Source organism: Rhododendron vialii, chromosome 10a, assembly GCF_030253575.1.
Source record: "Rhododendron vialii isolate Sample 1 chromosome 10a, ASM3025357v1".
In the NCBI taxonomy this organism is placed as follows: Eukaryota; Viridiplantae; Streptophyta; class Magnoliopsida; order Ericales; family Ericaceae; genus Rhododendron; species Rhododendron vialii.
Window position 1 is genome coordinate 4,457,522 of NC_080566.1, and position 19,237 is coordinate 4,476,758.

The 19,237-nt window shown below is 38.1% G+C and overlaps 1 protein-coding gene and 1 long non-coding RNA gene across 10 annotated transcripts; both read left to right on the top strand.

The window, feature by feature from the left end:
• The first annotated feature begins 3,515 nt into the window (after positions 1–3,515).
• LOC131303753 (KH domain-containing protein HEN4-like) lies at positions 3,516–12,997 on the top strand. Of its 9 annotated transcripts, none has more exons than XM_058330741.1 (12): positions 3,516–3,533; positions 5,031–5,123; positions 6,324–6,913; positions 7,343–7,771; positions 7,849–8,106; positions 8,658–8,924; positions 9,121–9,188; positions 10,146–10,220; positions 10,957–11,399; positions 11,495–11,563; positions 11,662–11,723; positions 12,264–12,997. In XM_058330741.1, exons 3-8 carry the CDS (start codon positions 6,335–6,337, stop codon positions 10,195–10,197), a joined length of 1,653 nt encoding a protein of 550 aa, XP_058186724.1. In that variant the 5' UTR covers positions 3,516–3,533; positions 5,031–5,123; positions 6,324–6,334; the 3' UTR covers positions 10,198–10,220; positions 10,957–11,399; positions 11,495–11,563; positions 11,662–11,723; positions 12,264–12,997. The 9 variants fall into 9 exon arrangements, with proteins under 9 accessions (XP_058186724.1, XP_058186720.1, XP_058186721.1 ...); XM_058330737.1 differs by having other exon boundaries at positions 11,653–11,723; positions 12,264–12,996; XM_058330738.1 differs by lacking the exon at positions 12,264–12,997 and having other exon boundaries at positions 10,957–11,062; positions 11,222–11,399; positions 11,653–11,953.
• A 3,435-nt stretch (positions 12,998–16,432) lies between these two features.
• LOC131304035 (uncharacterized) lies at positions 16,433–19,037 on the top strand. Its single transcript, XR_009192290.1, has 2 exons — positions 16,433–16,970; positions 17,073–19,037. It is a non-coding gene; the product is annotated as an uncharacterized LOC131304035 (long non-coding RNA).
• The last annotated feature ends 200 nt before the right edge of the window (positions 19,038–19,237 follow it).

A 19,237-nucleotide genomic window follows, 5' to 3' on the forward strand; every position in this document is an offset into this window, starting at 1 on the left:
CTACATATGTGCAATATACTCCTTCGTCCCAAAAAGTTAATCCACTACATACGTGCAATTTTTCAGATAAAAACCAAGTATTTCCATGCATAATTTTTCAAATTTCTATGCACCAAAACGAATTTAATTTGGCACAAAAATTTCAAAAAAACTTGTAAACACAATTTCTTTATATTTTGATCCATTGCATGTCTTTTCGTAATGGAGTAACTTTTTGTAACAAAGAGATAAGTATACTTTCCTATTTTTTAGTGGCATTATAGATAAATTTTATTTTTATTCAAATGTGATTTTTAAAGGGGGTAAAGATTCTGAACACCATTCTTAGTTTTTTCTAGAGTCGCCACTGCTGACGTTGCACTTGGTATTTACGATCTTCCCAAACGGCTTGCATACCTCACCGAGCTCCTCTTCGGTTCACTCCCAGGACAAGTTGCACAGTGCAAGATACAGAAAGTAGAACCCAAAAGTGGTCCGCGTGTCCAGCCAAAACCCTTGGGAAAAAAAGAGTCTAAAATAACACAACTTTTTAGTATACAACCCCGGACACAATTGTGTCGCATTCATATCGATCCAAATACATATAACCTTCCGGACACTTTGAGTATATTTGGTTTTGTGTTTTTTTTTTTTTTTAATCAATCGATCACCATATTATTCATCATGACAAAGAGGAAACATCAAAAGAAGCCTCTCTACAAACTCTGCCTGGACAATTCTCATCCCAGGTCGTAGGGAGCTCCAATGAAAAGGCATATTTGGCTATAGTGTGAGCCACCCAGTTGCAATTACGTCTAACAAAAGAAAATGAAACAGAAAAAATGACAAGCTAAATTAATAGTATCCGTGATGACCACCGATAAAACTGGAACAAGCACTTTTCAACCCTTGGGGCATCTGGACAACTTCTTGAGCATCTCCTTCCACCACAAAAACGTTCCCCAATCCATCCCTTGCTAATTTAACAGCATCGCGGAACCCCAAAGCTTCGACCATTGCAGCAGACTTAACCGTGGGAATTGGAATAGCCCACACCACCTTTGCTTCTGTTCTTGTCAAATGCACCGTCTACATTGATTTTTGTAACCTCTCGAACCGGAGGAATCCAGATGACCGAATCACTTTCTGGTTGTTCTCTTGAACTCCTTACTTCCTTTTCAGTAGCTGAACAAAAACTCATGGAACTCACTAAGGGCTTTGGCAATAATCTGCGTCTCCTCTAACCACACTTTGTTAAAGACCCATTCATTCCTCGCTTTCCAAATATGCCACCCAATCACAGCAAACAATCCCATTCTTTCCCATTTCCCTTCTCCAGTCACCCTCACAGCCATATAAGCCCAAATTTCCCTCATTTGGATCGTTGTTAGCATCTCCGGTCGCAACCTAAATGGAGAGATCAGCCACACCCGACACACCCTATCACATCATAAAGCATGTGTGAAACTGATTCATTTTCCGAACCACATAAACAAAGCACCTCAACCTGAACCTTCCTGTGGCCAAGAGATTGATTCACTGGAACAATATCGTACATACTACACCAAAGGAACATCTTCACCTTCACGGGAGCCTTACTATGCCAAATTCATTTCCACTTGTCATCGTCCTCATCACCTCCACTTGTCTGCCCCTGCCCTTCCTCACGGTTTCGCCCTCACGGTTTCGCCTTCCATCTATGTACCCAGTCCTTAGCAATCACATAGGCTGACTTGATTATAAACTTTCCATTACGTGTGCCCCTCCAAATTTGAGTGTCCTTCTGCCCCGAGTTGCTCAAAGGTAACCCAATAATTTGCTCAGCATCCTTACGATTGAAAATTGCATTTACCAATGGTTCATTCCATGCCATCCTTCCTTTCCACAACTACTTGGCTTTACAGTTGGCACTTTTGAACACAAAGGGTCATCCAACCTAGGGTCTTTCCAAATGTCTACTTGTGAGCTAGTAGCTACACCCCACCTCCACCCTTTTTCCACCATAACCCTGCTAGCCCAAATGCTTTGCCATGCCCGTGATGCGTTGGTTTTGTGTTGACCCTCCAGAAAGCTTGAATTAGGGAAATACTTCACTTCGAAAACCTTGTAAAACAATGAGGCATCCCCCACCAACAGTCTCCACGCTTGTTTAGCTAGTAAAGCTAAATTAAACGCCTCTAAGTCTCTAAAGCCCAGCCCCCCTTTACCTTTCACCTCCATTAAACGGTCCCATCACATCCAGTGAATTTTTCTGGTGTCCTCAAGTCCATTCCAGAACAATTTGGTTATAACCGAGTTTAACATCTTGCACATGCCAGTAGGTGGGCATTGTGAGCAATACCGACTTCGCTCTCCACCCCTTGACTTTATTCGCTACCCTTTCCTTGACATAATCCATTTGGACCTACCAATTATGTACGGTAAACCAAGATATTTTCCTTTCTTCTGAACTTCGGCTAAACCCAACACCCCCTGCATTCGGCTTTCCTTAATTCGGTTGTGTTGGTACTGAAAATGATAGAAGATTTGTGTACATTAACCAACTGCCCTGATGCACTTCGGTAGGTATCAAGGTCCCCTTTTACAACTTCACTCTCCTGCTTTGTTGCATTACAAAAAATCAACGAATCATCAGCAAACAATAAGGGTGACATTCGGTTTTGTGTTCTAAAGGTGTAATTGTAGTCACTAAGTTTGGCTCTTCTCTCAAAATTTTTGGACTGTTTTTGTTATTCGTGTTTTTTCGTCTTCAATGATATTTTTATCAAATTTTTTATTTATACGTTACTTTTTGAATACATACAACATACGGTACCTCTATTAAAAAAATTAAAAAATTGGTTAAAATGTTAAAGAATTTTAACTAAGACGAAAAACAAGTGAACCTATTAAAAAAATTTATCGCAAAATTGACAATCAATCATGGTAAAAACTTAAGGCTGTGTTTGGAACCTAAGGTTGTGTTCAGAAAAATTGGAGGGAAAATTCACTATTTACTAACCTTGAAATTTTTATTTTCTTCTCTATTTCTCTTCCAACCAAATAATAGAAGGGAGATTTTTTAAATTTTCCTTTCCTTGAGTTCCAAACATTTGCAACTTAAGAAAAGATCGGGAAATGAATGAAAAAAATATTAAGAAAGGAAAATTAAGAAGAAAGTTGAATTGGCATTGAAAATTTTCCTTTCTCTTTGTTAAGAACCAAACAAAAGAAACGAATTTTCTTACTAAAATCTTCTCTTCTTTTCTGTTTCCTTTCACAAGTTTCAAACATTGAAAGGAAAGGAGAGGAAAATGAGAGAAAAATTTTACTTGCACAAAACCTGAATATGCTATTTTCTTCCTTCTTTTTATCCAAATCAAATAATACTGTATTTTTCAACAAACAAAATCATCCCATATATTATATAGATAAGAACAAGAAAATACTATACAAAAAATGAACACTATCGGTCCACAAATACAAAAACAACAAACAAAAACAAAAAAACAAAAAACAAACAAAACAAAGTACTCCTTTTAAGTTTCCTTTCTTTCTAAGAGTGTTCCGATCAGAAAAAAAGAAAGGGAAAATGACTGGCAGGTGGAGTACGAAAGTTATAATTGCCACTTTCATGGGCTACATTTTCTAAATGACTCATACATAGTAAGAATAAGAAGCCTTTTAATGACAAATACATGGTAACCATAACCACGGTGAAACAGTTGGGACAATTTTGTCCCTGAATGTAAAACGACACCGTTTGTAATCAGAAGCTCCGACCTTATTTGGATATAAAAAAAAGGGCAAATTAATATATGAAACGAATGTTTTATTATATTGAAACAGACCATAATTTTTATTGATAAATACCAAGTCATATCATGTTCAATGAATGTTATCTCACATTGAAGCTCAACCAACCTTATTTGGGCCAAAAAAATGGCAAGTCAATATATGAAACAGACTTTTTATTATATTAAAACAGATCACCATTCTTGATAAAAACTAAGTCATATCTTGTTTAATGAATGTCATCTCTCATTCAAGCTCAACCAACCTTCTTTGGCCAAAAAAGGACAAGTCAATATATGAAACAGACTTTTTAATATATTGAAACAGACCATCATTTTTATTGATAAAAACCAAATCATATATTGTTTAATGAATGCCATCTTCCATTGAAGCTCAACCAACCTTATTCATCCAGAAAAGGACAAGTCAATATATGAAACAGATGTTTTATTATATTGAAATAGACCATCATTTTTATTGTTAAAAACCAAGTCATTTTTATTGAAAATATGACATCTCCCCTTCTCCTATTCCTCTTCACCGCCACTAGGCCCACCACCATCCCACCATCTCCAGCAGGACTCACACCCTCAACTTTCATAGCAACCACCACCCCCAGCTATACCCACCTCTCTCTCTCTCTCTCTCTCCCTCTCTCTCTCAATTTGAAAACCTTCAATTCTCTGTCATTCACAAACCACAAAATCCCTTAATCTCTTCACCGCCACCACCATCCCCATCTCCGGCACCATCACCCTCAACCCCCATAGCAACCACCACCAAAATTTTTTAAAGGCAAATCCAAATTAGTTCCGATTTTTCCCAAATCAAACCCAAATTAGTATTGTTTTTTCCCAACCAAAACCTAAATCAGTGGAAGGTAACTGCACTTACCTAAGAGAGATACCAGGGTGAGAGAGGAGTGGCTTAGTGGGTTGAACGATGAAAGATTGGGGGATGAATGAGTTTTAGAACTAATAAGTGATATATAAGGAATGTAAAATAGACATTTCAAGTTGACACACCATGTATTAGTCAATATTTTTCTTCTTGTCAAGAGAGTCGTAATTTCAAGAGTGCAAACCATGATTTTGGAATTAATCCGGATCAACACCTTTGACCCGTAATTTCCCAAGAAAAAATGACCGGCAGGTGAAGTACAAAAGTTGCAACTTTCATAAACTACACTTTCGAAATGACTCATACGTGATGGAAAGCCTTCCAGACCATGATTTTGGAATTACTCTGGGTCAACATCTCTAACCCGTAATTTTCCCAAAAAGAAAATACAAGTGCAGACCAGCATATCCCAAGTCTCTCTCTCTCTCTCTCGCTCGTCTGACACTCGACACTGAAGATTTGCTTGCAAGGTATCCTCAAAATTCTCAACATCGATTTGCTTGCCTATATATCCGCCCGTGTACACGTTATATGTATGGTTGACGTCTTTGCTCGATTGTGTTACGATTTTAGGTTTTACATCACTAATACTTAATAGTTTGCTTTGGATCTACGTCAAGGCAGGTAGCCCTAGACACCTTCTTCATGCCTTTTGTTTTCCCCCGCTCGGGCTTCGTGTTCTGTTAGTTTTTTTTTTTTGATAAGCATAGTGTTCTGTTAGTTTTCTTATCAGTTTTAAGCTGAAATCCTGCTTAAAGCTTTAGTCTTTACTCAAATTTTTAAGGGCCATTGTGTGCCTTTCAATTTTGTTGCTATGTCTTTAATCAAGCTCTTACTCAAATTTATGCTTAATTTGAGCTTGCCCATTTGAGTGCGTGATGTCAATGTAGCTTTTACTCAAATGTTAATCGATTTTTGAGGTAAAGGTTGTATTTTTTGGAGACCCTATTCTTGTTGAGTTATTTTTTCTTGGGTCAAGTTCAACTCTTGACGAATGCCAAGGGAAAGAAAATTAGACCCCAAAGAGCCCCTTTTACCACGTTAAGGGGTGGGGATGAAGGAGGGGATCTTGGTTCAGTGCTGGGAATTGGGGCCCGCAGTCACCAGGTTTGGTTGATGAACTACCGAGACCGAGCATGTGCTGAAGTCTCAACCCCTTGATAAAGGATCGTAAAAATTGGTAGGTTTGTCGGGTATTTTGGGTTGGCTTCACCAGAATGTATGTGAGTTAGCATTAAAGGAATGTATTACGAAGTTTTGGTTTTACTTTTAACTTTTTTTCTGAATGGTAACAGTTGCTTCCAAAATACACCTTTTTTAGGATAGATTCGATGAGTAAGCATAGTGTCCATTTAATAAAGAAGCTAGTGTGTTCTGAAGATATTAGTTTTGTATTCTCAAACAGTGAAAACATTACCCCTATTGTGGTTTCCCATAAAACGATGCTCATAGGTCTTCTTATTGTCTCTGATTCGTGCTAGAGAACTGCTATACATACGTTTTATTGTTGTACCGCTGGTAATTTGTGGGTGAGATTAATTGGAGCATAGCCCTGGTTTTCTTGCATTGTTGTATTTGGTTTGCATTATTTTTGTCAACCATTGGAACTATGTTCTGCTTTTGTTTACTGCTCGTTGTATCCGATGCTTAATATTTTGCATGCTAAACAGATTTTGAGACAATGGCTGGTCCGAGAAGTAACTATGGAAAACGTTCACATTCTCAGTCTGACTACAGTGACAATCGGGGAAATAAACGGAGAAATCATGATGAGGATAGGGACCATTTTTCTATTGGGTCTGAAGATACTGTATATCGGTACTTGTGTCCTGGTAAGAAGATTGGAAGTGTTTTAGGGAGGGGAGGGGAGATCGTTAAGCAATTAAGGTTGGACAGTAAATCAAAAATTAGGATTGGTGAGACAGTGAGGGGATGTGAGGAGCGTGTTGTCACTATCTACAGCTCAAGCGACAAGACGAATGTGTTGGATGACAGTGAAAGCCGTGTCTGTCCAGCCCAGGATGCGCTCTTCAGGGTGCATGACAGAGTTGTCGCCGATGACTTAGATGCTGAAGAGGATTCGGAAGCGACCCCTCGAGTTACTGCTCGGCTTCTTGTACCATCTGATCAGATTGGATGCATTATTGGGAAAGGTGGACAGATAGTTCAGGACATACGTAGTGATACTGGTGCCCAAATTCGCATCATGAAAGATGACCACTTGCCCCTCTGTGCATTGAACTCTGATGAACTGGTGCAGGTAATAGGATGAATTGATCCTTACAACGTATGCATTTGAAAATTTCTTTAACTACAATCTGCAACATTTGCAGTAGCAGATAACATTATAGCAATCTCATATAGTCAAGTTTATTACCACGAGATGTATTTCATTTGGTGAGTAATAGTGATGGCTTTAGCAATCCTTCCATTCAGGTGCATGGTGCACGGTAGCATTTTCGCTGAATTCGAAACTTGTCAGTTGTCAATCATCTTGCACCATTCGATTTATGTTTCTTATTTATATGACCTCTTAAAGGGCTCAATCTGTTGTTACAAAAGACTTTGCCGTTGATTCTACAAGTTAAATGCTGCTAACCAACTAGATTTGTTACAGCATTATCTTTGAATTCCAACTTAGGAGTATTATGGGTAGGTTATTAGTTGGTTTGATTTTTGCCTGCTTCAGATATCTGGCGAAGCTCAGGTTGTGAGGAAGGCTCTTTATCAAATTGCATCACGGCTTCACGACAATCCGTCTCGGTCTCAGCACATGCTTGTTTCTGCTGCGCCAATTATTTATTCTTCCGGTGGTTCACTTATGGGACCAACTGCTGGCGGTCCGATCATGGGAATAGCTCCACTAGTGGGTCCTTATGGAGGATACAAAGGTGCTGGTGGAGACTGGTCCCGCTCTTTTTACTCGGCTTCAAGGGATGATGCATCTTCAAAGGAATTTTCTCTTCGTTTGGTTTGTCCAACTGCAAATATTGGTGGTGTAATCGGGAAGGGTGGTGCCATAATCAATGAAATTAGACAGGAGTCTAGAGCAGTTATAAAAGTTGATAGTTCAACTACCGAGGGAGATGATTGCATAATATTTATCTCAGCGGAAGAGGTAAATAGTTAAAGGTTCTATGTGTATTCACTTTGTGACTTGTGGCTTAAATAGATACCCTACTTCTTCCATTTCAGTTTTATGAAGACACTATGTCTCCGGCTATTGAAGCAGCCCTACGCTTGCAACCTAGGTGCAGCGAGAAAGTAGAAAGAGATTCAGGCCTTATTTCTTTCACTACCCGTTTACTAGTGCATACTTCCCGTATTGGTTGCCTTATTGGGAAAGGTGGATCTATAATTACTGAGATGAGGAGAATCACAAAAGCTAATATCCGTGTCCTCTCCAAGGAAAATCTTCCCAAAGTAGCAGCTGAAGATGATGAGATGGTGCTGGTAAGAGCATCTCTAACAAGACTTGTGCGAAACAGAGGATCAATTTGCTCCAAACCGAGACCTAAAATGAGGTTTAAAATAGGGACTTGACTTGGAGTCTTCATACGTAGACTCACTGAAGAGTAATGTATTTTTGCTATGGTGATTAAAACTTTCATGTTTTACATCCACTTATTAGAATTGGTACTCGTAAGAAGAATTCAATTCACGAGACTTTTTATAATGAGATCCATATTTAATATGTATTTCATGAGAATTTGAAAAACTTTAATTTGAACTTCTTGAGAGAAAGTGGGTATGTGTTTTTGTGTTTCTTTATAAAAACTTTTGTATAGTGATAGAAGCAGAGATTTGGGTTGAGTTGAGATGTATAGTAACGTTGACTATATCTTTTTGAGTTAACCATAGTTGGGTTGCCCTTTGGAGACATGGGTTGGAGTTGCCCTAAAGGAGTTTACTGCATAATAGGGCTGCGTAATTTTGCAAACACTGTATAATCGTACTTTAATGTTGTGGAGTGTAATATTGATTTAAGTTTTCTTATTTATCAGATTTCTGGAGATCTTGATGTTGCCAAGGATGCTCTTATACAAGTAACTTCGCGGCTGAGGGCAAATATTTTTGATAGGGAGGGTGCTGTACCTGCATTTGTGCCAGTTCTTCCTTACCTTCCCATGCCAACAGATGGTTCAGATGACTTGAGATATGATAGTAGAGATAATAAAAGATATGGACGTGGACATTCTTATTCTGATAGATATGGCGACGCAAGTGATTTACCTGCTATGGATAGTTATGGAAGTTATGATGGTTTGCAGGTAGTACTCTATTGTTTTGCGAATTTTGTCAATTGACAGATTATTGTACTGCCTTTGGATTTTTTCACGTACTGTTTATATGACTATTGCTTTCATTCAGCACTGCATTTCTTTTGTGTTAAGTTGTATTTATGTCAAACTGCTTTGATTTCCTGACTTACTATTGAAATAAATTACATGTTTATGTCTTTTGCAGAGTGGCAGTAGTGGAGGCGGTTATGGAGCTTATGGTGGCTATTTTTCTGGTCGTACTGGTAGCTCAGGGTAATACTTTTAATCCCCTCTCATGGCTATTTTTGTTCGACAATTTACATTCAACCTACCAATTGAATCTTAATGGGGCTGTAATCGAGCTGAACTTTCATGAACTGGTCAAGGCTCGATTGAAGAGTGTTCATTCGCTAAATCAACTAAACCACAGGCCTGATTATTAAGCCTGTATCATTAAAACCTGACATACCCAAGTTTGACTTGGTTGGGATTGTGATTGATAAGCTCATGATGGCTGATCTGTAATTTACTCTTCCTTTTCTGCTGCTGTTGAATCCACACCCTTTTTTTGTTGGGTCCACCGCACTCTACCTATGTATAAAAAAGGCTATGGGTTTTATTTGTCTCCCGCCTTTCAATGGCCCTTCTGACTTCCATATTTAAGAGATCAAGAGCTAATCATGGAAGTCTTGTTGTTTGAGGTGGACTTCTGTCTCCCGAAGGAGTCACATCTCTCGGTTTTCTTAATGTGGTTTAGTATTTAACTTCTCATCAAAGTATTAATTAACACTTCTGTTAGTTCCAGTTTCTGCTGACAGGAAAAAAAAATTAATTGACAGAATTTCAAGTTTTTGAACTGAGCAGAGAGTGCTTATCGAACTTCAGCTCAGGGTCTTCAAGCTTGACTGTATGTGAGCTGTCTGCTTAGTGCGTGGCTTTGCTTAGCTCATTTGCAGCTCTTATTGGAGCAGTCATATCGGGTTGACAGCCAGAGTAATGTGAGTGGACAATAAAAAAGGCTCAGCAAATGTTTTCTTTAGGGTTGTTGGTTGCATTAAGTTGACGGGCAATGTCATAACTTAAAATGCCACTTTTATATTTGTGCGTGGTCAGGTCTTCAAGTGTGCTTGAAAATGATGTTTCTTTTGTTTGTGCTAAAAGGGTGCTTTTATGAATATTGATGGATTATAATTTAAAACTACTTTTGTCACTGACTCTGGCTTCTTTTAGCAGGTTATCTGGGCATAGCCCTGTTTCCCGGCGTAAAAGCTACGGTTACTAATGTTGGACGATGGCACCGCAGAGGTAAATTCTTTTTCCCTTCAAGCTTTCCTCATCTTTGACATTATTACCTTTTCCATCCAGCATACGCTTCCATTGAATATCTCTTTTTGACAGTTTGGTCTCCTAACCTAACCTATATCCCGTATGTAACATTCTGATTTTCTTGTTTTACCTGTTTTCCTTTCCATTTCCATCCAAACAGCTAAGATCCTTGAAGCCTGAAGCCAGCCCACTGCCCCATTGGTGACGTTCTTGACTAAACCGGAAGACCAGATGAAATAGAGTTTGGACTACTACTGGCTAATTGCGATACTATGTTTAGGAGGACCTATATCTGAAGATCTAACTCAATTCCCAAACTTGCCATGTCTTTATACCAGATACTACCAAGCTTTATATTCAGTGTACCCAAGAACCTATGCAGCCAGCATACCTTGTCCTTGGATGTTTTCTTCCTCTGTCAGTTGTATTTCGGTTTTTGACCGATGACTTTAGTCTGTTTACAATCCACAGCTTTGCTTTTGAATGTGACATGGTTATTGACTTAGTAGAATGCTGCCTTGTCCTAAGGTTGTTTCGATTTTCTTTGAAGTATATCTAGTAGACCGAATAGTAGCCAGGACTGCATTGTTTGAATTGCAGGATATTTGGTTGCTCATTAGTGCCCTGCTTGCAATAGTTATTGTGTATAATATTGGGTCCAATCTGGCTCCTATCTGGTTGTTGCCTATGAAACCTAATGCTTGGCCACATGCAGTGTCTTCCTTACAGCTATGGATGATTGGATGTCATGCTGTTGCTGTTTGTATCTATTACAGGAGAGTTCAAATGCCTGGCGAATTTATTCTTTGCTTGCATTATAGGTGAAAATAATGCAATACGTCTTAATGGTTTGTGTTTCCAAATCGTTTCATTTTTTGCAAAAAAAAAAGTCCCAAAAAACTGTTTTGGTGTTTCATGAAAAGTTGGTTTTTGCTGATTTTTTTTTTTTTTGGTATGTGTTTTCTGGAACATGAAACAAGAAACGGAAATCATAACATGCCCGCCATTGATTTTTCCCATTTGGAGTAAAATTAACTCCATACAGCTACTTATGAGATGTTAATATGGACTGAGCTTATGAGATGAGGAGCTCACCAAAGCTGGTATGCTGGGAGCTGTGCTGCTTGAATGACGGGCATATAGGCATTCTGTGAAGAGGTTAGTTTTGGATGCTGCCAACTCTATGATTTCCATAAGCCACAAGAATGTATTTTCCCAGGAAGTATTCACATAAATTAATTCTTATGTTCTAGCTATCATGGGAACCTGCTCATCTTTGGAGATTTGACAAAGTGTTCAAACCGGAGACCTACTTGGTTATTGTAGGTTATTCTGCATTATGCATCTCTCTTTGCCTAAAATTTGACGGTCAGGTCAAGTCTGTTTAAGTCTTATTTACCATTACTGGCAGGTTCAGTAGATATTGATCTCCTTGGTGCGTAAAACAGCTCTCTTGTTTCAGGCTAGCGAAATCTTAAGCAGGTAAGTCTGCCAATGTGGGTTCGGAAAAAGATGTTTACTTAAAAGTTGTTTGCCTCTCTCTTTTTTCGTGTTATCTTTCTCTCTCTCTTCTTACCTAGTAAACCCTACTTCTTCTCTTTTTGCATTGATTTGCTATGTTATGCCTTATACGTGTACTGGCTAGTATTTTCTAGTGATTTGCTTCAAGTTACCATGATGTATTGGTTGCTTTATTGTTGGTTCTTCTCCCATCTCTCTCTCTGTGGATCATGTTATGCCAGTTTGTAAGAATGTCGTAACTTGATTGTGAACATGGGTCACATTGTTTCAAAGGAATTATGCACGAGAATAGCGGTAATGCTGGAAGATGAAGCCTTATGCTTGCGGAAATTATTAAAAGTAGATATAAAATCTAAGCAATAGAGCAAATTTGATTGCATGATTGTAGTTAGGTTTTTTAAGATGTATTTGGGTGGGTTCTTTGTGTTCTTCCCGAGGTTTCAATTTCTTCACGGTAGTAACCTCGTTGACTTCCTCCCCGACAAAATTGTTTGGTGGCAGAATTCTCGTGACCGTTGTGTTATGCGAAGAAGCTGCCTCCCTCTGTTTGCAATGTCAAAAGCTCACAACTTAGTACTGGAATTTTGCTTATTCCAGAATCGGAGCAAGATATGGCTAATCCACCATTTTTAAAAGATTGCTGCCGATCCTATCTAATTAGGATCCTGTCATAAAATTTTCTCATGTGAACCCTCTTGTACGTAGACAGGGGACCCGAATGGTCTATTGTGGTGATTTGAGTCGTTATCTTATAGATCGCAATCTGCAAATCATCCATACAAAAACTAGGGTAAATTGGAAATCGATTCACGGAGATCCTACCATTCTTTTTTTGTTTTGGTTTTTGGTCAAGAATGACTTGCGTACCTCAGATCATTAATATCGGACTGTGGAGGATCCCATCCTCACTCGAGAGGATCGTATGACGAGATGGCATGAGAGAATGCTCTCTCAATGGTGCAAGTATCAGGACTTGTAGTTCCTGTGGTTCGGCAACGCAGTACGGGCTTATGGGAAACTCCAAAAGCAACCTTTGGGAAAAGATTGTCACGATCCGAACGGTCATTCGGTCATTTTATTCGTCAAATTGAGCAACCGATAAGAGGCTGCTATCAGCTCTCCATTGTCGATACAGCAGCATTTCTGCCCTCAAACATCCACCCCATAACAGAAGTCGTTAATGCACTCGTCATATTTTCTGGAAGCGTGTAAAAGTAGTGTGTGCTAGATGAGGCGAACTCAGTAACGAATTATTTGGCCTCGCTACGGGGTCGAAATTTAAGTTCAAGCTTGCTTCTGTTGTTAATTGCCGGTGTTTGCTTTGGCTCTCTAAACCAATCTCTCTTTCTGCACTCGGTTTCCAATAAGTTTCTCTGCAATTATTACTACTCCCTCCGTCCCTTTTTTAGAGTCCAGTATTTCATTTTGGGCTGTCCCTTAATAAGTGTCCATTTTGTAAAGTTAGTGGGTAAAAGTTGGTGCATTGTCTATTTTGCCCCTAAAAGTAGATTTCTTTTTGAAAAGTAAGTGAGTAAATGTGTTATGATGATGGGTAAGTAGGGAAAGTGGAGGAAAAAGTTGATGTGAAAGGTATAATGATGATGTCTTTTTAATAAGTTGGAATTACGAAGTAGGACACTTAAAAAGGGACGGAGGGAGTATCATTTTTTGATCTCTCTGTTCATTACCCAAAAATTTTCCTCAAAACTCGAACCGAACAAAGTCGGGCCTCGGTGGTCTCTTCAGAGATCAGCGGGAAGGATATAAAATTTACAGAATTCAAAATCTCTTCGGATAAAGCTCATAATACCAATGGTGGAGGAAAGTAAATTTTGAATTTTTTTTTTTCTGTTAAGATTGGTGCAGGTGTTTTTAATTTGGTTCTTGTGCAAAGTACAAGTTTTATGTCGAACAAAGGGGAAACAGCCACTTAAATATAATCTTGATAGATCGAATATGAAAGGGATGTGATTTTGGCACTCCACTTTTAGTCAGTGGCACTTCATTTTGTATTTTGTAATCTTACATGATCAAGACACAAAGTGGAGGTCCAATAGCTAAAACTGGAGGTGCCAAAATCAATTTCCAATATGAAATCCCCTGGTAATTGTAATCCCTACCAGGGACCAAAAGATGAGACCAATGACGGGGATAAAAGGAACATGTGAGTCATTCGGATAATTAATGGGATTGTATGCAGTACAGGATTATTTTTACTATGTTTGATTTGGGTGGAATAAGGGGTGGAGAATCATTTGTGACCATAGGAAGAAAAGGGACGATAATCTAAATGGTCCGTATTAGCTAATCCCCCTCTAGTCCAGTGCTAACTTTAGTCTCATGCTACAAATGTAGGACTAGCTAATTCTGAGGGGCATGTAGTCCCACATGTTCGATTGTACCATGGATAGAGGATTATCTTCACATATCTTCCGAGAGCTAAGAGCAAAATATAGACATCTTTGGACGTGTTATCTCGTGTGAACTTGCAGCAATAAACTTCGGAACTTTAGAGTTTCAGGAGGTTAAATTTATAATCCCAATGCCAAATCATCCAAACAAACCAGCCCTAAGTTCAGAAAATCAATGGAATTCAACATGTGTTCACTAGGCCAAAATGGGTTTGAGTAAAAGAAAGCCTATGTCCATTGCTCAACATTCACTGCTCTCGATTTCAACGTTTAAAACACTTTTGGATGGTTTGGATTCTAAAAAACTCTTCAAATGAACAATTTTTTAAAAATCTGGATCATTAATTGTCGAGACGGACCGTGAAATGCGGAGCTGTGAGTGGTGGGGGTGGTCTTGCTGCTGAGTAAATTCTGCGCTGATGAGGCAAATGGAGTTAAATTTCCTCACCTAACACAACGCCCCGAAGCCAAAGAAGGTACGAAACGAAGACAGAAAGTCCACGCAAAGGATTGAATGACATTGAACTAGTTATAATAAATTCAAAGCAAAAGATTGAAGCAGAACTCTGAACCAAACTCAGAAGAGGCCATAAGCTGATTTCGATAGATCTCTGCGGTTCAGTTGGTGTCTTGGTACCGACTCCTATGCTATGCATGGTCACATCAGGCTTCTTGGGTGTTTGTTGCATTGCAATTTTACAATACAAATTTTAATTGGTCTTTTTGTGAGTGCGTGGTGAGATTAAGCCTTAGATTTGGTCGATGTGTGTGTAAGCTGGTTCGGACATCTGAGTTATCAAGAAATTTACCATACGAATTCAATACAAATGCCAAAAAGTGGAGCGCAGATGATAAAGAGTAGAGCGCAAAAATCACGTGCTTAATAGAAAAAATCTTTTCTTCCTTCTCAATATAAAACAGTCGGATGGTTGCTTGACGTAGCCACCTCTTCCGAGCTTGACTAGGAGACTCTATAGCTGTGATGGATTACGAAAGCAATCATCAACCATCAATAATTTTATTGCTCCACCAAGGTCCGAGAAACTATTTTGTGCAACACTAATGAATTAAGATCTTTTTATGTGATTATTCTCTAGTTCGACCCTCATTTTATGCAAAACGAAACCCATTGCGGTTCTATCTAACAATACGAGTCATTCATCTTGCAAACATGTTCATCCTTCATGCAAAAGGTGAAAATTGATTGGACATAAGCATCCACCTGAATGAATCATAATCTTCGCATGTCTGACCTTTCATTTCCCTAATAACCGAAACGATTCGGTCAAGCCCTTCCTGATGACCGATTAATTTGTTTTTTTTTGAACAGTGAAGCAAAAAAGTTTTATTGATAAGAAAAAGGATTACAAAGCAAAGCTCAAATTAGCAAGAAACCAACAGAGCACCCAATGGGCCAAGCCCAAATCACCAAAAAGGTCCAAACAGGTAAAAATGTAACAGTGAAGCCCACAAGAAACCCAAAATCCAAATACAACAATTAAGCCCGAAACACCGAAACCCAAATCCAAAACCTAAAAGGCATAATCCTTAGACAACATAGGCTTAGCCGGAGTCTAACCCATAGACAACATGGGTCAATCTAAACAACAACACTATCCACCACCAACTGCGGCCACCTGGAGTGAGATGACCACTGACCGCGGCCACCAAGAGTGAGATGACAGATTAACTTGATTTACTACTAAACGACAAAACACATGAATACATACAAAATTGAATAATTTCGAAACGTTACGATGAAGATCATATTTCATGCATGAAGATCACATGAGAATTGAGATGACCCACACTGCTGCACAACAATAATAATGTGTGGTCTATACTCCAGTCCATTCCAATACTGTAACCAGTGGTCCAAAACCAACGGATAATTATCCTCCACGGACCACCCTCTGGCCCTGGGTACGGACAGTCACAGGACCGACAGATTCAGAGCTGTTGAAGCTAGAAAAATCATTAATGCATAGATTGCCATTAGATGGAGAAATTTTCCGGTGCCGGGTGGGTATATCTCACGTGATACCTGTTTGGCACATCCGGACCGTTCAATATGTTTTTAGACGGCTCGGATTGAAACCCTCTCTCTCTTCTCATCCCAACAATTTCTCTTTCTTTTGTCTCCCTCTAAATCAAAACCGTTCAAAAACGCAATGAACAGCTCCGATGTGCCGAGCGGGTACCACGTAGTACCCAATCGACACTGAGTTAACAATCAATTTTTCCTTATAAACAGGAGTGAAGGAGGCCGGTTCTCGCTTCAAACCCCCATTCGTCTAAACCCCCCCTGTCAACTGGGTCTTTGTAGTCCAATCGGCTTCTTCTTCTCTACCTGTTTTTTCACAGCAATTCCCTCTTTGGGACCATCCCTGTTTTCGTTAGGAAAAAGGGGCAGTGCTTGTTTCTTCATTCAATAAGGAATGTTGCCCTTTCTCCTTTAGGAACATTCCCTACACAATGATGATGCTTTTAGAATTTAGTAGTTTATTTTCTTCTTTCCACCTAGAGAAAGAGAACTATGGCTCTCTTTTTTGTGTTAATTTTTTTTTCATCGAAGGTCTTGCATGCGGGAACGAGGTTACGTGATGCAGCCAAGGATGACTTGCCGGCGAAATACTTGAAGGCAAATACGCATGGGTTTGTTGCGTAATAATCGACCGGCGAGCCATTTTTGGCTACATTTCTGCCTCGTTTTCTCATGCTAGATTTACGATGATAATAACATGGATGGCGCTTGTAGTTTGATGAAGCAAAATTAAGCAGCCAACTGCGAGGTCAGGTGAGGTGCCATGCGATTAATTTTGTCTATTTATTAGAATTCTTCCATTGTTAGACGAATTTGCTTCTTTTCTCTATTAACCTCTCATTACATATTTTGCAGGTAATTAGGTCAAGAAAGTTACGCATTGTAGACATGACTGTTTGCGCGTCTTGAGCCCCATAACGCTCGTGTTGCAATGGAGCAACTTTCTATCTATTGGGGTTAACAACTTACGATGTGGGATACGTATTTTATACATTTCACATCCCGTATTCTTTTTGTATAGATTATCTACGATACGGTGGCCTACGATATATTCATATGTTCCGAATCAGTACGCATCCTACGATTACTTATTGTAAAGAAGAAAAACTCCAAACACATTCTAAATCGTTTGATCTAATTATGGCAACGTTTAAACCATTTTTAAAATAAAAAAAATCAAAACCCAATCCATTAGAGCTCAAATAGAAGAAAGAACGAATTTCGATCATGTGTTGCATGTATCACATAAGGGCTCTTCTTCTATTTCTAGACCAAGTCACCAGAAAACTTTAATGTGATAGACCCCACTTAAGAGACTAGAAATTTTTTCTTTGTAACCATTAATTTCCATATATAAAACACTTATATTTTTTATAAATAACAATTTTTTTATTGTAATTACGTATTACTAATTTTTAATAGTACATTAGTTTTTGTAACGTATCTTATGATACATGGTTTATATCCCGATACGATATCATAAGCTGAAAAAATGATACACGATACGTATCTCGATGTGTAAAACTCTGCTTCTATGCAATGCCAAGGCCTGCCATTTCTTCTCCACATGTGACTTTGGTAGGGTGCTCTCAAGTCCTTGACGTGTCTTTTTTTTTTGGTGAGCACTTAGTTCACTTTTTATCACGGCATATGGAGGCCTGGTGGGCACGAAAAATTCAGAGGTATTTTGGATAATATTGCACTCCTTTAATGTTCTATGTGTGGTCCTAATTTAGAAATCTTGGGAATTTGTTGACAAAATAACTTCATTCATACGAATATGTGTGACATGGTATATACAGTATGTTGGAATTTGATTCAGGTTTGGATTGATATCAGACCAAATGAAGAACAAAAAGTTGTCTTTGGCGCTACAAGATCGAGGGGGTTGATACTTGATCCGTGTCGGGCTTCTCCTACCTGTACCCCTTAAACATGTTGATCCTGAAGTTTCATCATGGAAAACCTGCTTAATTTTGACTGGATAATCGTGCCGTTTTATGAAACCATGTGCTATGACTCGAATTCGTAGTCAATTCTATTTTCGATAGGAGCGGCCGACAACTCAATTCGATTTGCCTATTTTTATGTACGTATCAATTAAAGGGAAATTTTTATAAATGGTCCCTCTAGTTTGCATGAATTTTCATTTTCGTCCCTCTAGTATCAATTGTGTTACTTTTAGTCCTATAATTTGCATTCTGTCTCAATTTCTTCCCTCTCGCTTACGGCGTTTATGAAACAAACGGAATTGGAGGATAAAATTGTCATTTCTCCTCACAGAGGGACTAAATTGAGATTTCATGCAAACTAGAGGGACTATTTCTATAATTTTGTTTTTTACTTTTGTTTTTGTAAATAAATTTAAAATACATCATATATAATATATTTCTCATCTCATTTTATATTGAATAATAAAATATATGTTGAAATTTTGTAAAGTTTTTATTATATACATCACAAAAAATATGAGAAAATTCGAAAAACAACCTTTATGTTAATTGTCTTGGTCTTGTATTTTTTTTTTCAATTGAATTTTCACTATCATTATTTTTTTTTGTCACATGATTAAAAAGAAAAAGTTGTTCAGTAGTATTTAGAAATCTTGTAATTGTGTTTAATTAAGCAATGAAACACTATTAAATATTAAGAGATCAAATACATTAAAATATGGATATAAGTGTATTTATTTTGGGATTTACTCATAAGATCACTCATATAACAAATAAACACGGATTTTAAACATTTTTTTTATTGGGTGAAAAAATAAGAAGATTATAAGAACATGATACAAAGACATTAGCTAAGGGGTTGATTTGTACATTTTCTAATATTTTTGTAATGTGTAATGAAATATAAATTTTTCAATATAGTTTGATTACCCAATAAAAAATAATTCAGTTGTCAAATATATTACTTATGGTTTTTTTTATTTTATTTGCAAAAAACGAAAGTAAAATGTAAAATTTTAAAAATAATCCCTCTGGTTTGCATAAAATTTCAATTTGGTCCCTCTGTGA